The sequence below is a fragment of the Etheostoma spectabile genome, chromosome 3 (assembly GCF_008692095.1).
Source record: "Etheostoma spectabile isolate EspeVRDwgs_2016 chromosome 3, UIUC_Espe_1.0, whole genome shotgun sequence".
Classification (NCBI taxonomy): Eukaryota; Metazoa; Chordata; class Actinopteri; order Perciformes; family Percidae; genus Etheostoma; species Etheostoma spectabile.
In genome coordinates this window covers 20,443,917-20,463,298 of record NC_045735.1, presented here as the reverse complement: position 1 = coordinate 20,463,298, position 19,382 = coordinate 20,443,917, and the positions used below count along the sequence as shown (strand labels likewise).

The 19,382-nt window shown below is 42.3% G+C and overlaps 1 protein-coding gene across 5 annotated transcripts in view; it reads left to right on the top strand.

Moving 5' to 3' along the window:
• The window catches only part of stard13b (StAR related lipid transfer domain containing 13b), a 97,519-nt gene that overhangs the window by 58,002 nt on the left and 20,135 nt on the right, over nt 1–19,382 (top strand). Inside the window, exon 1 of one of the 5 annotated variants that reach the window (XM_032502333.1) lies at nt 3,916–4,177. The exons of the other annotated variants lie outside the window; for them this stretch is intronic. Within the exon in view, the coding sequence (XP_032358224.1) occupies nt 4,015–4,177 (163 nt within the window). The 5' untranslated portion in view covers nt 3,916–4,014. Of the gene's footprint in view, nt 1–3,915; nt 4,178–19,382 lie in introns of those variants that run through there. 5 annotated transcript variants of the gene reach the window in all.

Sequence of the window (19,382 nt, the reverse complement as noted above, 5' to 3'; positions counted from 1 at the left end):
AACTGGATGATAAAAGTAAGTTCTGTGGCGTTCATTGTTTGTTCATGTTTCACAAAGAATTTAACCTGAGCCGGACAACAAAGAATCAAACAAAAAAATCAACAAAAAAATCATATCACATCCATACATAGTAGTATACAGCTGTTAAAACATAATAAAATTTATGACCCACTGGTATCTGATCAGTTCTCGGGGTCGGCCGATACACAAGTTCAGGTATCAGAATCGTATTGGGAAGCAGAAAATGGTATCGGCCCATCTCTATCGTTCATATTAGTCAAAGTGCTCAGCCAGATCATCTCTTGTGTGTTTGGAAACAATGACAATGCCCCTATATTCAAATTGAGTATTATGTGAAATCTATTCACCCCCAATTTTAATTCAAGAAGCATACCGTGCCTTGTCATTTATTTCCTGTACATTTTAGTTTTACATACTATATTTTTACGATTATTTTTTGGGGCATTTTTCCATTCATTAGATAGTAGCTACACAGGAAAATTGGGAGAGATGGGGGGTGACACGCAGCAAAGGGCCGCAGGTCGGACCCGAACCCAGGCCGTTGCAGGACTCAGCCTACATGGGGCGCACGCTCTTACTGGGTGAGCTAGAGGCCGCCCCTAAATGCTATTATTTGTTAATTGCAAATTATTTGGTTCTTACCGAGATAAAAAAAACATAGATTTAGAAGTGTTAGATCATTTATATTGTTTTAAGAGGGAATTTCTTATGTTAAGTGTTCCACTTTACACTATAATCTTAAATCAAGCTTCACTTCACTTATTTTGAGTACCTTGTCTCTCAGATTTAGTGTTTTCATCTTGTTTTTTTTTTTTGCAGTGTTATTATTTGACACAGTTGTGTTTTGGGGGAAACCCAGCAGCTGCTCGAGGGCTGCTTGCTTCTTAAGATTAAGTTCTGAATAATGATGCATGGATTGATTCCATTCCAACACATTGTGTTGCAGTGTGTTAAAAGTCTCCGGTTTAGAGCACCTGCCACCTCGTCCACTGGATAGGGTCATTATAAGGGGCTTCTGAAATGCTTCAGGTTACCTGCACAACAGCTCAACGGATCTGCGGCATTAAAGGGTGATTTGCATCCAGACCTGAGCTCAGAATTCAGACATTTGGTGGCTCATGAGGTGGAAATTTAAAGTCACACTGGAGCCTTTTCTTAAGCCTTAACCACAGGAAACGTAGCCACGCCAGAGCCAGAGCCAAACTGCCCAGTGCAGATTACACATGTCTGCTGCTGCTGCTAAATCCGACCACATCAGAGCAGTGTCTACACCCCACTCAACGGCCTCCATACTCATCCTTTGTGGGCCCCAAGCGTCCGTGATTCAGAATATACAGTGTATTTTCCTTTTAGTAATGCCACCTGTCTAAAGCTGGAGCGCTGGAGCAGAGAATGAATAAAAGCTGGGCATGCATTAAACGGCTGCATTACAGTTGCATTTCAACATGGCTTAGTTTGTCATCACACAGTAACAATAACTGCCTTTATTGTGATGAACAATAAAATCCACACTGTCAAGCTGGCTGGCATGTTACAGAGTGTCGGTAGATGGGTGAGTGTATGTAACGGGAGTCTGGATTCCTGTTGCCATGCTGTATAGTAGTTAAGCTCTAAAACCTAGACAGAGGCGTGTTGGGACAAGTTTGATTAGAGCTGGAGTCACTGTGCCTGACACACAACACTCCCACTAAGGACACACCACTGCCATTTCTTCACGGCATGCGGCACAAAGTTAAACACAGTGACCAACCAAAGGGAATACTGGAGGTCTCGTTGTTCTTTCACAATCCCCCGCTGAGGTATTTGAGTGCAGACAGAGACAAAAACACAGTTAATCTCATTTGTTATGATGTTACATAGCAGCGGGTGATTGATTCCGTAATGTGATCTGTATGATACACTGAGTGAATTTCTTCGTCTAGACAGAGAGGGAAGAAGAAAACACAGACATGGGTTCAGAGAGATCGCGCTGTGGCCAACGTGCTGCCACTCATGTTTTAACATCTGACACCTGAAGCGATCCTTTTACAGTATGAACGAACACAGGTGTTTGTGTGTGTGTAAAAAAATGACTCACCGCCCAATGAAATCATCCGAATAGTGTAACACCTTCCCCTAGTACCTTAAAAAAGCAACAATCACATATTTAAATAGCTCCATTTGAGGGTGTGGAGAGGGCTATTAAACTCAGAAGAAGTTTATAAAAACGTACAGGGGGTTCTGAAGTGTGCTGCTGAATTGTCGTCTTTGTGAGCTTAATCTAGGGTGGATTTTGCCAGCCAGGGAGCGAAACAGACAGAGGCTGTGTTTGACTTGGTCGCTTGCCCGTTTGGGCTCCATTCACATGTATGGCGCCATGCTTATACTACACAGGCAAGCCAGTATGCAGCGGGGAGGCCAGGACAGTCACAGGGAGAGTGGCAGGGGCTCTGAGGGGTGCTGGGTGGGTCGGCTTGTGCGGATGTGGACTTGACTTCAGGTGTTAGGAAATTATTGTTCCATGTTCTAAACTGGCCGAGTGGAAAAGCAGAAAAACACGAGTTTTAGTTACTTACTACTGTAATAACTGGGCAGCTCACTGGGTAGAGTGTGCCCCCATGCACAGGTTCAATTCCGATCGGCCTTTCAGTCCCCTTCTCTCTCTTCTTTCATGTCTTTCATGGGGGTGGCAGTAGCTCAGTTCGTAGGGAGTTGGGTTGGGAACCGGTCACTGGTTCAAGTCCACTTATGGACCAAAGCATGGTGGTGGACTGGTAGCTGGAGAGGTGCCAGTTCACCTCTGGGGCACCAAATGCCCAACTACTTGGGGCGCCTTTGCATGGGCAGCCCCCCCTCACTCTGACATCTCTCCATTTAGTACATGGATAGGTACTGAATACTGTGTGTGATAACAACAGAGGCTAAATTGTAATTTCCCCTTATGGGATTAATGAAGTATACATTTTTAATATTATTAATAGTAGTAGTATTATTGTGTAAGCTATCCTATCAAATAAAGGCCTAAAATGCTAATAAGAATAATCACACACAACCAGCCTATATGCAAATGTGAATGATGTGCGTGTTTATTTGCATATAGACCGTGGAAGTGAGATCCTATCACAGCTGGGCTCTCAGGACGCATTTGAAGACACATTCTTCTGCCAGGTGAAACCCCACATGCTTAGAGCTGTCCTCTTGATTGGATCACTCAGGACAGATGTTAAAAGCAGGTCAAAACAGTCCCTAAGTGATCGTCTCTCAATGCGTCCCACCTTTACTTAGAGCTGTCCACTTGTGACCCAATCACTCAGATTTGGATTTTAATACCAGGTGAAAATGGAGCCTAGGTCACTTATATGTATTAATGCTAAAGTCTCTTTTTGTTCCTGGAGGAGGTGACACTTTTAGGAGACATGCTGAGAGGCCTTCCTGTGGCTGGTGCTAGGGGTTATGGTGGTGGGGGTGGGGGTGGGGGAGCAGAAATTAGCATTCTCAAACCAGGAAAACAACTTCTGCCTTTCTATCTCTACTCTGTAGTTTTCTGTCAAATGGAACAGACTCACTCTCACCCAGTAAACTTGGCACCTGTGTGACCAGCAACAGCAGAAGAGTTGTTCTAGTGCAGGGCGCGTCTTAAAAACACTATTTTTGTAAGCCCTCCCACAGCACTCTTTCTTCCACTCGTGCTCTCCTTACTCAGTTCATAGGCATTCCAATGGTATTTATATTTCCCTCCAGAGCAGAGGGAAGCTGACAAGCGTTCACACAGACATTGGATTCAGCTCAGCAAGGTGGGCAGTTCTCCAACTGCTCCCTTGCCATTGGCCTCCCTGTGGTCACATGAGGCTAAAGGGTTGGCTCTCCTCCCCCTAGGCTCTGTTCTGCCGTCCTTCTTAGCTCACTTTAGGCTTTTTGCGCCTGTATGTGAAGTTTTCTGTTGAGGGGAGAGTGTGTGAGGGAGTGTGTATCAGCCAGCAGTTAGGGGCTTGTTTGGGGTACAGTGTTTCAGTTATGTTTCGGGAGCTCCCAGAGTCTACAGGCAGCGAGTGTCTTGGGAGTATGACTCCAGAGACTCAGGATTTCTACCTGAGAATGGACCATCACCACAGACGCTCTGGGTACAGGCTGGGGAGGATCATTGCCAGGCAGCAACTCCTCAAGAAGATCGCTGGAGGTAGGAGAGGAGTTTGGATAGAAGTGCCAGTTCAGACTGTTTTTCGGCTCTCAGAAATCAGACTTTTATTTTGTAGCTTTGGCTGAAGAGCCAGCTGTTAAGAATTCTGTTGTAACGAATCCTTCTTTTCCATAACTCCCAGATTGCTCGGAGTAACAGCTCAGCAAGCTGGTAGTCAAAACATGTAGTGAATAAGATGTGTCATATACGTATGAATGTGACAAGACGGGATAACCTGGTGGCAAGTGAGCAAGGGCATCATTGTGTTTGTTTGGGATCAGCTGATTGTCTTTGCCAAATGTCAGTTCCTTTCTCTGACTTTCTTTTTCCTTGTGCGCTTCTTTCCAGATAAAAGTGGTATTCAATCAAACTAATCTTTGGAAGAGAAATATAGCGGTAACAAAGTGTTTGTTTGTGTCTGCTTCTGCAGACAAAGCTAAACTTGAACTTTAGCCAATAGGCAGTCCAGATTGCAGTGGTGTGCTGAATAATTAGCAGTGACTGACTATAAAGAACAGTGACAGGTGATAAGCTATAGGGTCAGTTACGTAACAAGAGGTAAGCCCACACTGTAAACAAGAGCGATATCAATGAATGTCTTGGCTGACAGTTTTACAAGCCCTTGGCTCAGTTGTGGACTGCTTTATGCAGCCAGGAGAGCAATAGTGTTGTCCGCGCCCCCCCATTCATCTTTCTCAAAGGCCTGTAACCTCTTGCCTTTGCTTTTACCTGGAGAGTTAAGGTCCCCAGGCCAGGGAGGGGGCAGAGGCAGCATAACAATAGAGAGGAGAGGACAAAGCTGCATCCCTATCGACTTCTAAACGGCTTTTAAAGACGCATGCCTTTAGAATGGCCTTTTTAATAAATCTCCCATAATTATGTGTCTATGTGCATAGTTTGTCCATGTGCATACAGTATGTGTGGTGAAGCATGTGTACAGAGCATGCTTGTATGGGTATATGCCATATGCAGCTATTTGTGTGTACAGTATATGTATACACATTTATGTTTTCAAATTGGTTTCTATTGTCTTGCATTACTATTTTTATTCTATTCTTGATACATGGTGCTCTGTTTTAATAATAATTATTTTTCCTATTGCCTAATTTATCTGTTTTTATTGTCTTCTAAGGCACTTTGTAACATCTGTTTTGAAAAGTGATATATATACATTTAATGTATTAATTATTATTATTATTATAAGTACTACTATTCCTGCAAAGGGTGGCTGCGTATTCTAACAGAAGCAGCTTCACTTCACCGTTAGTCATCAGATGGCAACCCACAGCATATTTCTCCTATCGTTCACTGGAATGAGAAGTGTGAGTCAGATAATGCAGCCGCAGAGGACCGAGGCAGCGTGTCAGGCATTTTTGGTGATTCTGAGGATGTGAAGGATACACAGCTCACTGGTGGATGGATGTGTGAAGATGTCCTGGAGCTCTGTGCATGTACGCCTATTTTCGGGAGGAAATCGCCATGATCTAATGTTTGCAGGCGTGTGCAGTCATGTAACCTGGCATGTGTTTTTTTTTTTTTTTTAGATTACAGATGTCTGCTTTGACAGCAAACCAACAATTTAGGTCATCTGTGACAAGGATAGAAAATATGTACAAATATATGTTTGAAGTGGGTTTATGATCAAGTTATTTTAATGTTTACTGTCAGGTGGGACTTTTTAAGTACTTTTAAATATATGCTTTGATTTCAACTGCAGACTGGTTATATATTTACTTTTGACTCATTTGACAGTTTTAATTACCTTGGAAATCCAGAGTACCGAGAGCCCAATTTGAATTTGCTCAGCAAGTTACTCAGGCATTGAGCAATGCTGCTCATTAACTATGCCCTTGTAGCCGAGCAGCACCAATCACATCAGTGTATTTGATATAGGCGGGGCCAGAGGCGAGCTGAACAGATGACAACAGTTTAATCCAGTTAGCTCCGCTGGTAGCTAAGCGTACGGGGCTCTGGATACGTCACCCCGTGTGTTGTTGTGATTGGTCATAATGTTATCCAATTGCGTGCTGTAAGATTTTCAAATGCGCGCTTGCGACTTTCATTACTTGATGCCAGACGCTTAATCTAAGTTTGGCATTTTTCTGTGTGGTTTCAAACTGCTTTCAAAGTGACCAAAGATAAGAATTTTGGAACTGTTTCTTCCCAATATCATGTCCTCATGTCTCCTCCTGTTCAGATGTCAAAGTGTCCTCAAGCGAGACACTGAACTTTACAGCAGCCCACAGCTCCTAATGTTTGGGATAGGTTAAATGACGATGTCAAATTGGACTTTGTTGTGCTGTGAAAAATTGCATGTGACAATAATGTTTAAAAGTCATAAATCAACTTAATTGTTAATATTTCATTTAATGTATACAATCACTTGTTTAATCATCTCCCAATTAAAAATCAGTTTCAGCTAAATATGTGTATTCAAAATCACAACAATCCAACTGCTGCAAATGTAGAAAAATAATCCAGAGAAAAACATTGGTTACACTTTACTTGAAGTTTTCTACATAACAGTGACATGACACTGTCATGAACGTGTCATAAAACATTATAAACAAGTCATAAACAGTTATAAACGCTTTTTTAGTAAGGGTCATTCAGTTTTGTCATGACAAGTCATGGTTATTGTTAGTGTTCATGCATCATGACTGTGTCATGACGGTGTCATTTAAGTTCCATGTGTTCATAACAGTGTCATGTGAGTGTCATGTGTTCTTGACAGTGTCATGTAAGTGTCATGTGTCCATGACAGTGTCATGTGAGTGGCATGTGTCCATGACAGTGTCATGTGAGTGGCATGTGTCCATGACAGTGTCATGTGAGTGGCATGTGTCCATGACAGTGTCATGTGAGTGGCATGTGTCCATGACAGTGTCATGGGAGTGTCATGTGTTCATGACAGTGTCATGTCACTCTTATGTAGAAAACTTCAAGCATAGTGTTACCAAAACATCTATGTGTGAAGAGGTGTGTTGCATTCAGCCAGAGTGTACCAGATGTGTTAAATGGAAAATAAAATAAAATGTGAAATGTACCTACATTAACTAACAGAAAACAAAGGCTGTATACCACAGTGTTAACTGTCCAGTGAATTAATCCCACATCTTTTAAATAAAGTAAACACAACCTTTATTAATGCTCCTTACACACAGTGGATAATACAAGGAGTTTGTTTCTAAGAAGATAAAATACATAGTTTTCCGACTATTTCATTGGTTGTCTTAAGTGCTATAATTATGCAATCTTAAGCAATCTTCTTGCCTAATTCTAGTAGTTTCAGTTTCTAAATTCTGACTTGCCTTAAATGCCTTAATTGAGCAATTTACTTGGAGTATGGCAATTTTTCTCAGGAGCACAGCTTTTTAGCCCTGCACTAATATCTTATTTCCTTTCATACCTCATGTCTCACCTTGTGTGAGGCGTACATGTTTGAAATGCGAGGGATAACAGTGAGGTAGTATTTTTAGGCACTGACTGCAGAGTATGCAGAGCCACAGGATTGATCTCCTTGTGTTGCAGTGGCTCCTGCATTCCAGCTGGTCAGCCCTGTTGACATAGCAGGTTGAAAGTGAGAGGGGGCCATGGTGATGGGCAGAGTTACTCATGTATTGTTTTACCCCGAATTCCAGGGAAGTCAGTGGGGTCTTAGTCATGTTTCCGATTTGATGCCCTTTCAAAGCCAGTAGAGCTATGTGCGGGTTCTCATCAGTCCACTATGACAAAGTATCAGAACAGACTGAAAACCCACACGTTCCTGTTGTCTGACCAGTATATCTCATCAGCTTGGAGAGCCGGTGGATATACATGCACAGCTGTGTGTAAGACGGGAAGAAACAGGCGTTTGAGTGCTGCACACTGGTGTTGTTTTGCAAGGGAAAGGGCCTGTTTTCATTGTGGAGGAATGTGTCTCCTTTCATGAAAGTATTCCTCGGATATTGGAGAAGTATTATTCCATACCCCATCACTCTGGAAGGACTACTGTTTCTGCAGTTTTCTGCTCTGTCTGCCTTCATTCTCCCCTGCTCGGCCCATCTGAAGTCCAGATTCTCAGGAATTCCACATTTGGTCTTGCTTCTCATGCATTTAACATGCCGCATGTTCCCAATATACCATTCATTTATACATAGCCTTTATACAGTCTAACACAGGCCATCATTTGTGAATCAATGAGATATTCATGCCATCACTGAGAAAACATTTCTTTATTAGTTTACCCACATTTTTATCAAATGACTGTAGTTTTTCAAAATAGATGGAAAGTTACAATGTACGCTGCTTGTGCATGTGGGTTTTAAAGGTCCCATGACATGGTGTTCTTTGGATGCTTTTATATAGACCTTAGTGGTCCCCTAATACTGTATCTGAAGTCTCTTTTATATAGACCTTAGTGGTCCCCTAATACTGTATCTGAAGTCTCTTTTATATAGACCTTAGTGGTCCCCTAATACTGTATCTGAAGTCTCTTTTATATAGACCTTAGTGGTCCCCTTATACTGTATCTGAAATCTCTTTTATATAGACCTTAGTGGTCCCCTAATACTGTATCTGAAGTCTCTTTCCCAAAATGCAGCCTTGGTGCAGAATTCCAGCCACTAGAGCCAGTCCCACAATGAGCTTTCCTTAGGATGTGCCATTTCTAAGTCTGTAGTTTTTGAGGGGGGCAAGGTGGAGGCTGGGGGTGTGGCCTTGACCAACTGCCACTTTGCTTGTTTGAAAGCCAGGATGTCTCTCTCTCATGGGTGGGCCAAATTCTCTGGGCGGGCAAAGCAGAGAAAGGGAATGGAACCTTGCCCCTTATGACCTCCTAAGGAGCAAGATTCCAGATCGGCCTATTTGAGCTTTCATTTTTCTCAAAGGCAGAGCAGGATACCCTGGGCTCGATTTACACCTATCGCCATTTCTAGCCCCTGGGGGACCATAGGCCGGCTGGGGGAACTCATATTAATGTTAAAAACCTCAGAAAGGGAAACTTTCATGTCAATAATGTATTTGTATTATTCAGGTCTCATATGAGGCATTGTTTGCTCTTCTGTAGGTTGTGGTTGTGAGTATGGAATTTATGGGATATCAGAATATATTGAGATGTACTGAGGTGTGTTTCATACACGATGTCATGATTTCACAACATTGATTTTAGCAAATGCCAGAATGAATTATTCACCATCTCCATAGTATCATGTCCATATAGGGTTTAGAACTCAAATATTTATTGCATGATGCAGATGATGGTTTTCAGATGTTTCCCTTGTGCACCAAGCTGGACTGTAGTGAAAACCAGACTACTCAAGTAAGAAGTAAACTTCATCTGGGCTTCTGTGGAAACGCTGAGCAGCTGAATGCTTCACCGTGACTAAAAGCTTCCTCGCTGACATTGGCTGTTCTTTTTTCCTTTTTGCGGCGCTCTTGTGTTTCAGACAAGAAGCTCTGTCCAGTGTGACCCCTCCATGGCCCTTCTTCATGGCTTTTTGACCCTGGTGCAGCCAACAGGCTCCGGTCTCTGCCGGTCTCGGCCCTGGAAAGGCCACCAGTGCATTCTGCCATGGTTGAGGACGTTGTGCGTCTCCTGTCAAATGACACAAATCATTGTGTGGCAGCTGTGTGCTTATCATGAATCTGTCTGTGTTTTCAAAGCATGCCTTTTATTGGCTGTCATGGCTGAATTACACATGTCTTTCAGTTTTAACATGCTGTAGGACAGCCACAATTGTTCTCCTGCTGAAATGTATTAGTGGTTATACTGCACAGTGTCATCTTACATTGCGGTTTGCTCAGTTCTACGGTAAATAGCTGCTTTATATCGTGGTTAAGAGATGTTTAATGACTAAGTGTAAGTCTTCTGTAAAGTTGAAATGCACTTTATCAAAGTACTTATTACGAAGCAAAACTTTTCCAAGCAGGATAATAGTGTGTCAACACAGAATTCTTAGCATATATAGGACAGGGACACTTCAGCTTGTTAAGAGGACAAAGTCTACCCTCGTTCTGTTATTCTTCTGACCAGCAGATGGATAATTGTTAGAGTCCCGCTCTGAAAGGGGGTTTCATTGTTGTGTCTTTTGAGAAGTTGTAACGGTAAAAAAGGCACTTCAAGGTGAGGAATCTAGTCAGCCTCTGTCCTCTCCCACTTAAGACTCCTCTCTCCAAAGCACTGAATTATTCATCAATGGTCTGCTCCAACATGTGGTGCGTTTGATCATCTGTGTGTGAAACAAATGCAACTGCTCCTTCGTTCAGATGGGGGTTTGATGATAAGTGACGATGTAGCTTTATGCATTGTTTACTTAGTACACACAAACCCAGTCGATCTTTTATTTTATATACCCCTCTGTTGTGGATGTGATTGCTATGCAGATTTTTGTTTGCTACCTTCAGGGGGCAGTAAATAATACGGACAGGGAGGCAATTTTCACAATGTGATTAGCTGGTGGTTTACCTCCTGCACTACCGTCATTGCATTTCAACTAATTCAGTCTATGGCCTCTTCTCTTGTTTTGTGCTTACGACATACAACCATCCTGTTGAACAGGTGCTAAATATGAATGATCTCATTGTACACTATTCTCCCTCAATGCAATGTACAAAAGAAGCTGCTCACAGCTGTAAAAACACAATATCATTGTGGGTGGTGGTGAGACAGCTTGGAAAACATAAAGAAGTCATAAGTACATCTTCAAAAAGACACTCAGTTTGAAGTTTAACTGGCCTTGAAGTTTGACACCCAACGCTGCATGTACTGTATCATTTCCTGTTAGTATCCAATGGAAAAGTCTGTAGTAGCAGTACAGATATGACAATTAATACATAATGCAAAGATTTAGTTTGTAGTACAATTGGGAATTGTTCTGTGTGTGTGTGTGTGTGTGTGTGTGTGTGTGTGTGTGTGTGTGTGTGTGTGTGTGTGTGTGTGTGTGTGTGTGTGTGTGTGTGTGTGTGTGTGTGTGTGTGGAGAACAGAATAGATAAATGCATGCCCATCATTACAGTCGAGTCCTGATCACTTACTGTATATTGTAAATCCTAATTCACAAATTCTTTGACATAAGTAGCAACATGTAGCAATTACAGAGATAATTACTCAAATTATCTCTGTAATGTTTGAGAATACCTGTTAAAAAACGTATTTAACAGATACTATACAGGACATATTGATATTGTAAGAAGTTGTTTTGGTTATTATGAGTTATGTTCCAGCCCTGCTTTGCTGAGCAGGCAAAAGAAAAAAAGATATCTAGTTAAATCCAAATGACAAAAAAAACATTGTACTCTCATGTTGTCTTCCGGTCAAATTGACCCGTTTTCCTATACCAATGTTTTTTTTTAACTACCCAAAATAACATGATTCATTCCACACAACGCTCTTTGGCAAGTTCAAATCTCTACTTTCATTTAATTTAATTTGATTTAATTTTATAGCATTTGAAAATCAAATTGAAGTGGTTTTGAAATAGTATTGAGTAAAAGTTGACATATCCCAGTCTGTGATTATTCAACAACATCCATTCCTTAAATTTTAGTCTAAATAATTCCTAATTTCTGCTTTTCTAACTCAAACATTAGGTATAATTTCCCATAAATGAGGTTTATTGACTATAAATTCCAAAAATAACTGTAAAACTATAGTTAACAAGTTAGTGTTACGTAGTGTTAAAAACGTCAAAAATAGGGACAAACATTGAGAAAAAAAAGCATCATAAAATGTTGAAAAAAGGGACAAAAACATAAGAAAAAATTAAAAACATTGATAAAAAGCGTCAACAAAAGTGTTGATTTTCGGGAAGACAACACAAGGGTTAAGGGATTTGTCTCCAGCTCCGAGTGCTTCCTTACATCCCAAAATTCAGCCACCACTGTTTCCAAAGCCAGATGGTAGATGTGTAATTCCCCAGCCTCCTGATGATATAGAACGTATAAATGATTGCAGAATTTACGTAACGGCCGTAACTGTAACTGACTCAATCCATCCAACCTCTGGTAAATAAAGGTCACATTCATATTATGTAGATTGCATCTTTTGCCTGTAGGTGGCAGGCTGAGCTCCTATCCTGCCTCTAAAGCTTTCTGCTGTGTAGGAAACAGTGGCGTTTTTAAACAGAGTGGCTGACAGCTGGCACATGTGCAGGGGCGGGCTAATCATTTGCGAAGAGATTTGAGAAATGCCTCAGCTGCACTGTAACAGGAACAGAAAGTCACATATTAACAGAGCCATGGTGGAAAACCTCTCGTGTTCCCAGCTCTTTTACATTCCACAGATTAGAAATTGCTAATTCACCGAAAAAAAAAAGCCTTCTTACCCCTGCATACAGCAAATAGTACACTGAATATGTGTTTAATCCAAATAATCACTTCTCAGTCATCGGAGAGCTGCAGCTAATTATTCTTGGATAAAGGAAGCCTGTATAAAGATATTAAAAGTATTCTCAGTTTACATTTACATTTCATTGATTCCAATTACAAAAACAAGTTTTGGAAAATTAAAAGACAACAGAGATTTATTTAGATTAGATAACTGCTATTTCAGGCTTCACTTGAAAGCACATTACATTCTGGACATAGTGGTTGTTGGGCCTCACATTGGACCATGTGTATCCTTCATAGGGCTTTTTCCCCCTCATCTGCATGCAAACCATGCCAGTGTTCAGCACTTGGCTGCCCTCCTGTGGTTGAAATGTACATCACAGGTCATTAGCTGGGAAAAACTGACAGCCTGCATGCAGACCACAGACATTCAGCCGCTGTCTCTTCTCTTTATTGGCCTTTCAGCCGGAGGGAGTGACCGTCTGAACACAGCCTGTCGTTGATGGCCACGCATGACAAACGGCCCTACATTTTCTATTAGTGCTCTCTCTGTGCGTGCTCTGATAAAGCAATCACTCGGCTCTTTTAATGGGTTATCATTCTTGACACCTCATCATACATAATGACACGCGCTGACGGTATCACCATCAGACTCACGGGTCTGCTGCATGAGTGCCACGAGGCTCCTGAGGCGGTCTTACGGTCGTTCTCTTTGATGTCGTTAATTAGGACCAGCGTCCCGAGGGATGGCTCCATGCTTTTATTGTGGAGGTCCCCGAGAGGGCTTTCTCACGGTGGGGGCCCTTGTTCTGACATTGGCCCCCTCTCTACCCTCTGACTCTTTGAGGCCATTCCCAGAGAAGAAGGGAACCCCATGTAGTCCCCTCTGGGATCCAGTCCAAATGAGAGGGAGATGGACCTAATGCAGCTCTGCAGGATTCCACTTCAGAAGAGTTTCTTCCCAATGTTTTCCTTCTCCTCTTTTACCCGGTTCCTGTACTTCACAGAGCTGTGGTCACACATGAAACCTCATATATTAGTTTACAGTATCTTTGTACTTATTAGCATCTGCTAAGCTTAAAACATCGTCCGTCATGAGACGTTGGATTTGTGCGGGTGCCAGGACTTGCGAAACATGCGTTGATAACTTTCCAGTCAGGCTTTTTTCCATGTCGGAGTTAAGATTTTAGGTCAGCTGACTGAGTGTTTGTCAGTAATTAATAGTCATCTCCCTTTAGTTGTGTTATACAGTGCTCTCGGAAAACCAAATGACAGTGTTTATATAGGCTATCAAAGGGAAGGAAGAATTATTGCTACACAACCGTATATTATGAGTGGGAAAACAGCATGACATGGCTAGGCATGCAGCCCACTGTGCTTTACATAAAGCAGGACATGTATGGACTTCAAATCAAGACACACACACACACACACACACACACACACACACACACACACACACACACACACACACACACACACACACACACACCTCTTGGAAGTTGTGGTAAATGTTGGTAGCAGTTAACGGCATGACCACATGGGACACTGTAGGAGTCTTGTTGAAAGAGAAGGACGGAGACAGAAAAGCAAAGAGGAGGAGGGAGGAGAAAGAGGGAAGTTGAGAGCTTCAAGGGAATGTTTTAGTGGACAAAAAAATGAAGCTGGGGGAAAGTTGAACTTTCCCATTCTGAAGTCTCTTTTTAGGTCTTACATGTGGACAAGTGGTAGCACAAATGCCCACAGATACAATACCTCTTATAATCTGTTACATCAGGCGGTCTTTCTGTTTGCATGCTTCCTGGGAAGATTTGTCACGCTATTATTAACTCTGAGGAGCTCAGTTTAATAAAAAATATATTTTGGAATGAGGTCCAAAAACAACATGTAGATAATAATGGCTATTCAAATCAGTGTTCTTCTGAGAGAAGAACTGTTGAATATCATCACAGATAGCTAGCCCTTGATGTGTGTTATCACTGACCAGCCTGCATTAGTCATCCAGCACTGTGTTATTTATCAATCTGTGGATAGACCGAATAACCCCGACTGAACAACTAGCACAATGATTACTCTACAAAGATCAACACTGGGTTGAGGAAATAGTCCAGGGGTTTGGGGAGGTATGCCTGGATGAAATGAAAAAGGAAATCTCCGAAAGCCAAAGTTGATGTTTTTATCACCAAAGAAAGCAAATCCTTCACAAAGGCCTCCAAGATGCTTGTCAAAACACTTAAATGTGCGTGGGAACATGGCTGAAGTCCAGTGTCTGGAAGTGTTTAGCTTGTGTGTCGTGCCTTGGAAGTCACCGTAGTATGTATTTCACAGAAAGTTCTGCTGAGTGATTTCTTCTCTGTCCAGAGTTGCTGGCAGTAAAGTGGAGGTACTTGGGGATCTGGGAATTGCAGAGATGCCCTCCTTCCCTAGAGGTTTGGGGTCAGAGGTCTTTTTTTTCTAGTAAAAGACACTACTGCTGAAAGTCATGTGCCAAAGAGTCCTGTCGGTGCGACCAAAGCGGAAGCAAGAGGACACCAGTCTGCGAAGCCGTAGTACACTCGACACTCGGTTTTTGCTGTTTGCTGAGAGACTCTGGGGAATCAACATGTGGTTGTTAGACAATTTTCTCTAAACTGAGTGAAAGTGAGACGCTGTAACGAGTTGGATGAAAACACCACAGCGCTAACAGTTTGAACTTTGAAGCATTGGCTTGTTCAGAGGCCACGCAGCCCACACATCACAGCCCAGTGTTTGTCTTCTTGGCTGTGACACCCGACCAGATTCAGCGTGCTATCATTTTTGCAGATTGGGTCTGGGAGCATTTGTAAAATCCTTCACTGAAACGCTATTTGTATGACTCATTGATAATCTTTTCCCATTTATCTCCAAAGCTGTGGTTTGGTGACTTGGAACACATGTAATGTCAGCTTTTGGAAACAACTTAAAGGTCCCATGGCATGAAAATGTCACTTTTTGAATTTTAACTAGGGCTGTCAAACGATTAACATTTTTTAGTTGATTAATCGCATAGTAATGGTGAGTTAACTCACGATTAATCGCATTTTTAAAATTCTATTTCAAATCCACTCCAATTGAAGTTAAATGAGATTATCAAATGTAATGACACATTGTCATTCATACCAAATGTACTTAATAAGTAAAAACTAGACCAATTGATCTCAACTTGCTGTGTCTTGAGTTCAGCAGTATTAGGTGGGCTATGTTTGAAGTGGCCAACCACTTTGCGACATTTAGCAAGTGCACCGTCAAATGCACTGTTTTGTAGAGACACTGTGACTGAGCGTTGAATAGGACTACTATGAGCCGTGCACGGCAGGTGTTCGAATGGTAGCTGTTTCGAAGCTGCAATCATATTTCTAGCACTGTCTGTGTTCAGCGTGCTCACTTTCTCTTCAATGTTCCACTGACCCGCCACATCCATAAAATGACTCGCGCATACGTCAGCCATATGCCTCTCATCAGTTCTCATTACAGTCAATGCATGTGAATGCATGCTTCCACTCCTGATCGATGTAATGAGCTGTTACTCCAAGATAGCTATGATTACCTAGCGATGTCCAATAGTCACCAGTAAGCGCGACAGAAGCTGTGTTGTCCAAATTCGTAGCTAGTTTTGCGTTCTCTGTGTCATACCACTCGTGTATCCTGGACTTGACTGTGGCCCTGGATGGCATCTCGTACGTGAGGTCACCGGAGGCAATCCGGATAATATCACGGAGACCTTCGTCTTCCACTATATAAACTGGCCTGCATGCTGTGGCTATCCATTTAGCTATAGCTTGGGTCAGTTTACTGGAGGTCGACGTATCCATCGATCTGCTTCTAAAACGGCTGTCACGTGTAGTTTGTCGTACGTTACCAGAAGCAGAGCTTACGCTGGGATCCGTGTGCTTGGCTTGCAAGTGATACCTCAGACTGGATGTACTTCGGTGATAACTAAACTCAGCTCGACAAATGCTACATATAACTTTCGTTTTGTCAAGTGTACTATCTGCCAAAGTTTTGAAAATAAACTTCCCATCCATTATCCCTTCTTTCTCCATAATTCAACTTCTGTGCTGATTCTTTTCAATCTGGCTGCACACCCTTCTATGAGACTACCACTTGGCGGCACAGCTACTGTTCATCAGTGTCGCGCGCCCTGTGCAAACACCTCAATACGGGTACTTCAAGGGGTCAAAGACAACGTGCGTTAATTGCGACATTTTTCCTTAATCGAATTAATGTATGATTGCGTTAACTCGTTATTATCGCGCTAATTTTGACAGCCCTAATTTATTGTGATCGACAAAAAAACATTTTGGCTTACTAAATGTAGGTATCGAAACAATATTACTTGTACTGAGGGTGAAGGAGTTAGCAAGTAAAGTTAATCTTCACCTGCTACAACATTCCTGCCGTGCCACAAGCTACGGAGTAAACTGAGATTTGCGCTATCACCAGTGTACTGAAAGTGAACTGTAACCATCGATATCTTAGTTGTGTAGTTCTTAAAAAATGAAACAAATCAAGCAGGGACACTTACATGTCAAGCAGAAATGTGGCTAACGCCAGCTCAGAATCCGTGTTGAATCCTTTCAGGAGGCGTAGCTCCCTCCACCTCTGAAAAGCCGCGTCGATGATGTTGACCCTCGTTTTATTTCGGGCTCGGTTTAATTCTTTCTTTTTATCTCGCTTTTCGTCATCGGTCTTCTTCTGTTTGCCCGTCTTTGTTTTCCGAGCAGGTGTCACTCGAGAAATTGGCAGTTTTCCTGAAAAGTTATTTCTCCGCGATTAGCACAGCTGCAGTGCACTAGCAATCTTGAGCTTGAACGGTGTTACGCGCTTTGCGGGGGAGGGGTATGAGCAGCGCGTACACGAGAGTGATTGACACTGCTAAGACAGTCCTCCTCGCTCTGATTGGCTGTTTTTGACCGGGAGCGGTGTATTTCTGCAAGTGGCAGTAGGAGCACAGAGAGGAGCCACAGGAGCTTGATTTTTTCACAGATTATCTGTCTCATATTCTACTGTCAGGACATAGTGACAGTTTTAACAAATATGTAAAAAATACATTTTTACAAAAGTTACCTACTGAAGCTTTAAAGTGATTTTCCATAGTTTTAAAAATGTTGACAAAGACCATACTGTCCCCACATCATTTTTACCCTCTTTTAAGCAGTGATCCGTCACAACGTTGTGTTCTCAGGCAGGACTGTGTGTAAGAAATGAATCCGCGTTGGCTTTTATTATTAGACTACCACTACCAAACACTGCTCAGGGTCCAGAGATAAGGGAGAATGACAGTGTAGGTATTTGACTGTTGTGACTGGTATTTCCAGACCTGAGAGAGACAGAGACGAACAGAGAGACAGGCAGAGAGAGAGAGAGAGAGAGAGAGAGAGAGAGAGAGAGAGTTGATGGGCTGTTACCCCAGAAGATGAAAGAACCTTCCCTCTGGGTGTCCTTCAGAGGTGAAGGAGAGTGTTACCACAGCTGTGCTGCTCTTGTTTAAATTCAATACAGACCCTCAAGAGAAAAAAAAAACACAGTCCAGATGACTTTTGACCCGGCAGGCTTTGGCAAAGGCCAACAGCAGCAGCTCTCTGGCTCACATCGTGGTGTTATTTACTTTCAGAATCAATATGTTATTGCTGTCAGTGTGTATATCTGCTTTGAAGTGAAGGGCGGACAGTGTAAAAAATATAATTAAGAGTAGTATTAAAAAAAAAATACTAAGATTCTTTAGACCAGACATGGTGTCACCTGTAATCTGTCTTTTAACATGAGAAGAAGAACTGAAGAGCAAATTAAGATAATATGTGCCATTAAGGGCATTGTCTATTAATCTGTCCACCATTTTCTCGATAAATCAATCAGTTGCTTGGTCTATAAAATGTTGGAAATGTCGATCTGCGTTTACCAAAGCCCGAGACGACGTCCTCAAATATCTTGTTTTGTCCACAACTCAAAGATATTCATGTTTATTGTCACAGAGGAGAGAAGAAATCAGAAAATATTCACATTTACGAAGCTGGAATCAGAGAATTTGTACTTTCTTTTAATAAAAAAAATGACTTAAACCGATAAATCCATTGTCAAAATAGTTGCCAATTATTTTATAGTTGAGAATTAATTGATTCATCTTTGCAGCTCTGTGTGCAATATTTAAAAGGCGGATCTGGGATGTATGAAGAGACTCTTAATTAAAGAACCTTGGATGTCTGTGAAACCCTTACCTACGCAGCTTCAGAATGCTAATGTCTTCTTGGCACCGCCATCACCGGGGCTGGCACTGTGTTTGCCCTCAAGTCCCCCGTCCTCCAGGAGGCATTGATGTCTGCTTTGAATATATCCACTTGTTACTGGAGACCTGTGGTCCACTGAAAGGATCTCTCCACAGGTCACTGTGGACCACAGGGCAAAAGCAGGCCCAGGATTTGCGAACTCATTTGTAATTGAGGACATTTTACTTTGGTGTCTTAGCAACGCAGCCCTAGAGCTGATCATTTTAAACCTGCATCCCATGTCGACTGCAGGATAACAGGTCCCCTGTGTGCCTCACGGGATCAAATGAGGGGGCTGGAAGTCCTTGGGTGATTCAACACCGGCACTCTGTAATTACTCGGCCTTCGGAGCCGGCCAGCTCATGTGCCAATCACTGCGTCACCAGCAAAGTCACATCCACAAAGGCACTGTGATGTTCCTCACCTCCGTAGACAGATCATTCTTAGATTTGGCTATTGTCCTGTGTCTCAACACCTTGCCGGGGACGACGGGGAAGCTGTGAACTGAAGACGTGTTGTGATATTAGCGAGTGGCACCTCCTGTTATGCTGACGACTGTGGCATATTGTGCCGAGGATGTTGGAGCCTGAGGGACATGTTGCTTTGTTAATTAAAACC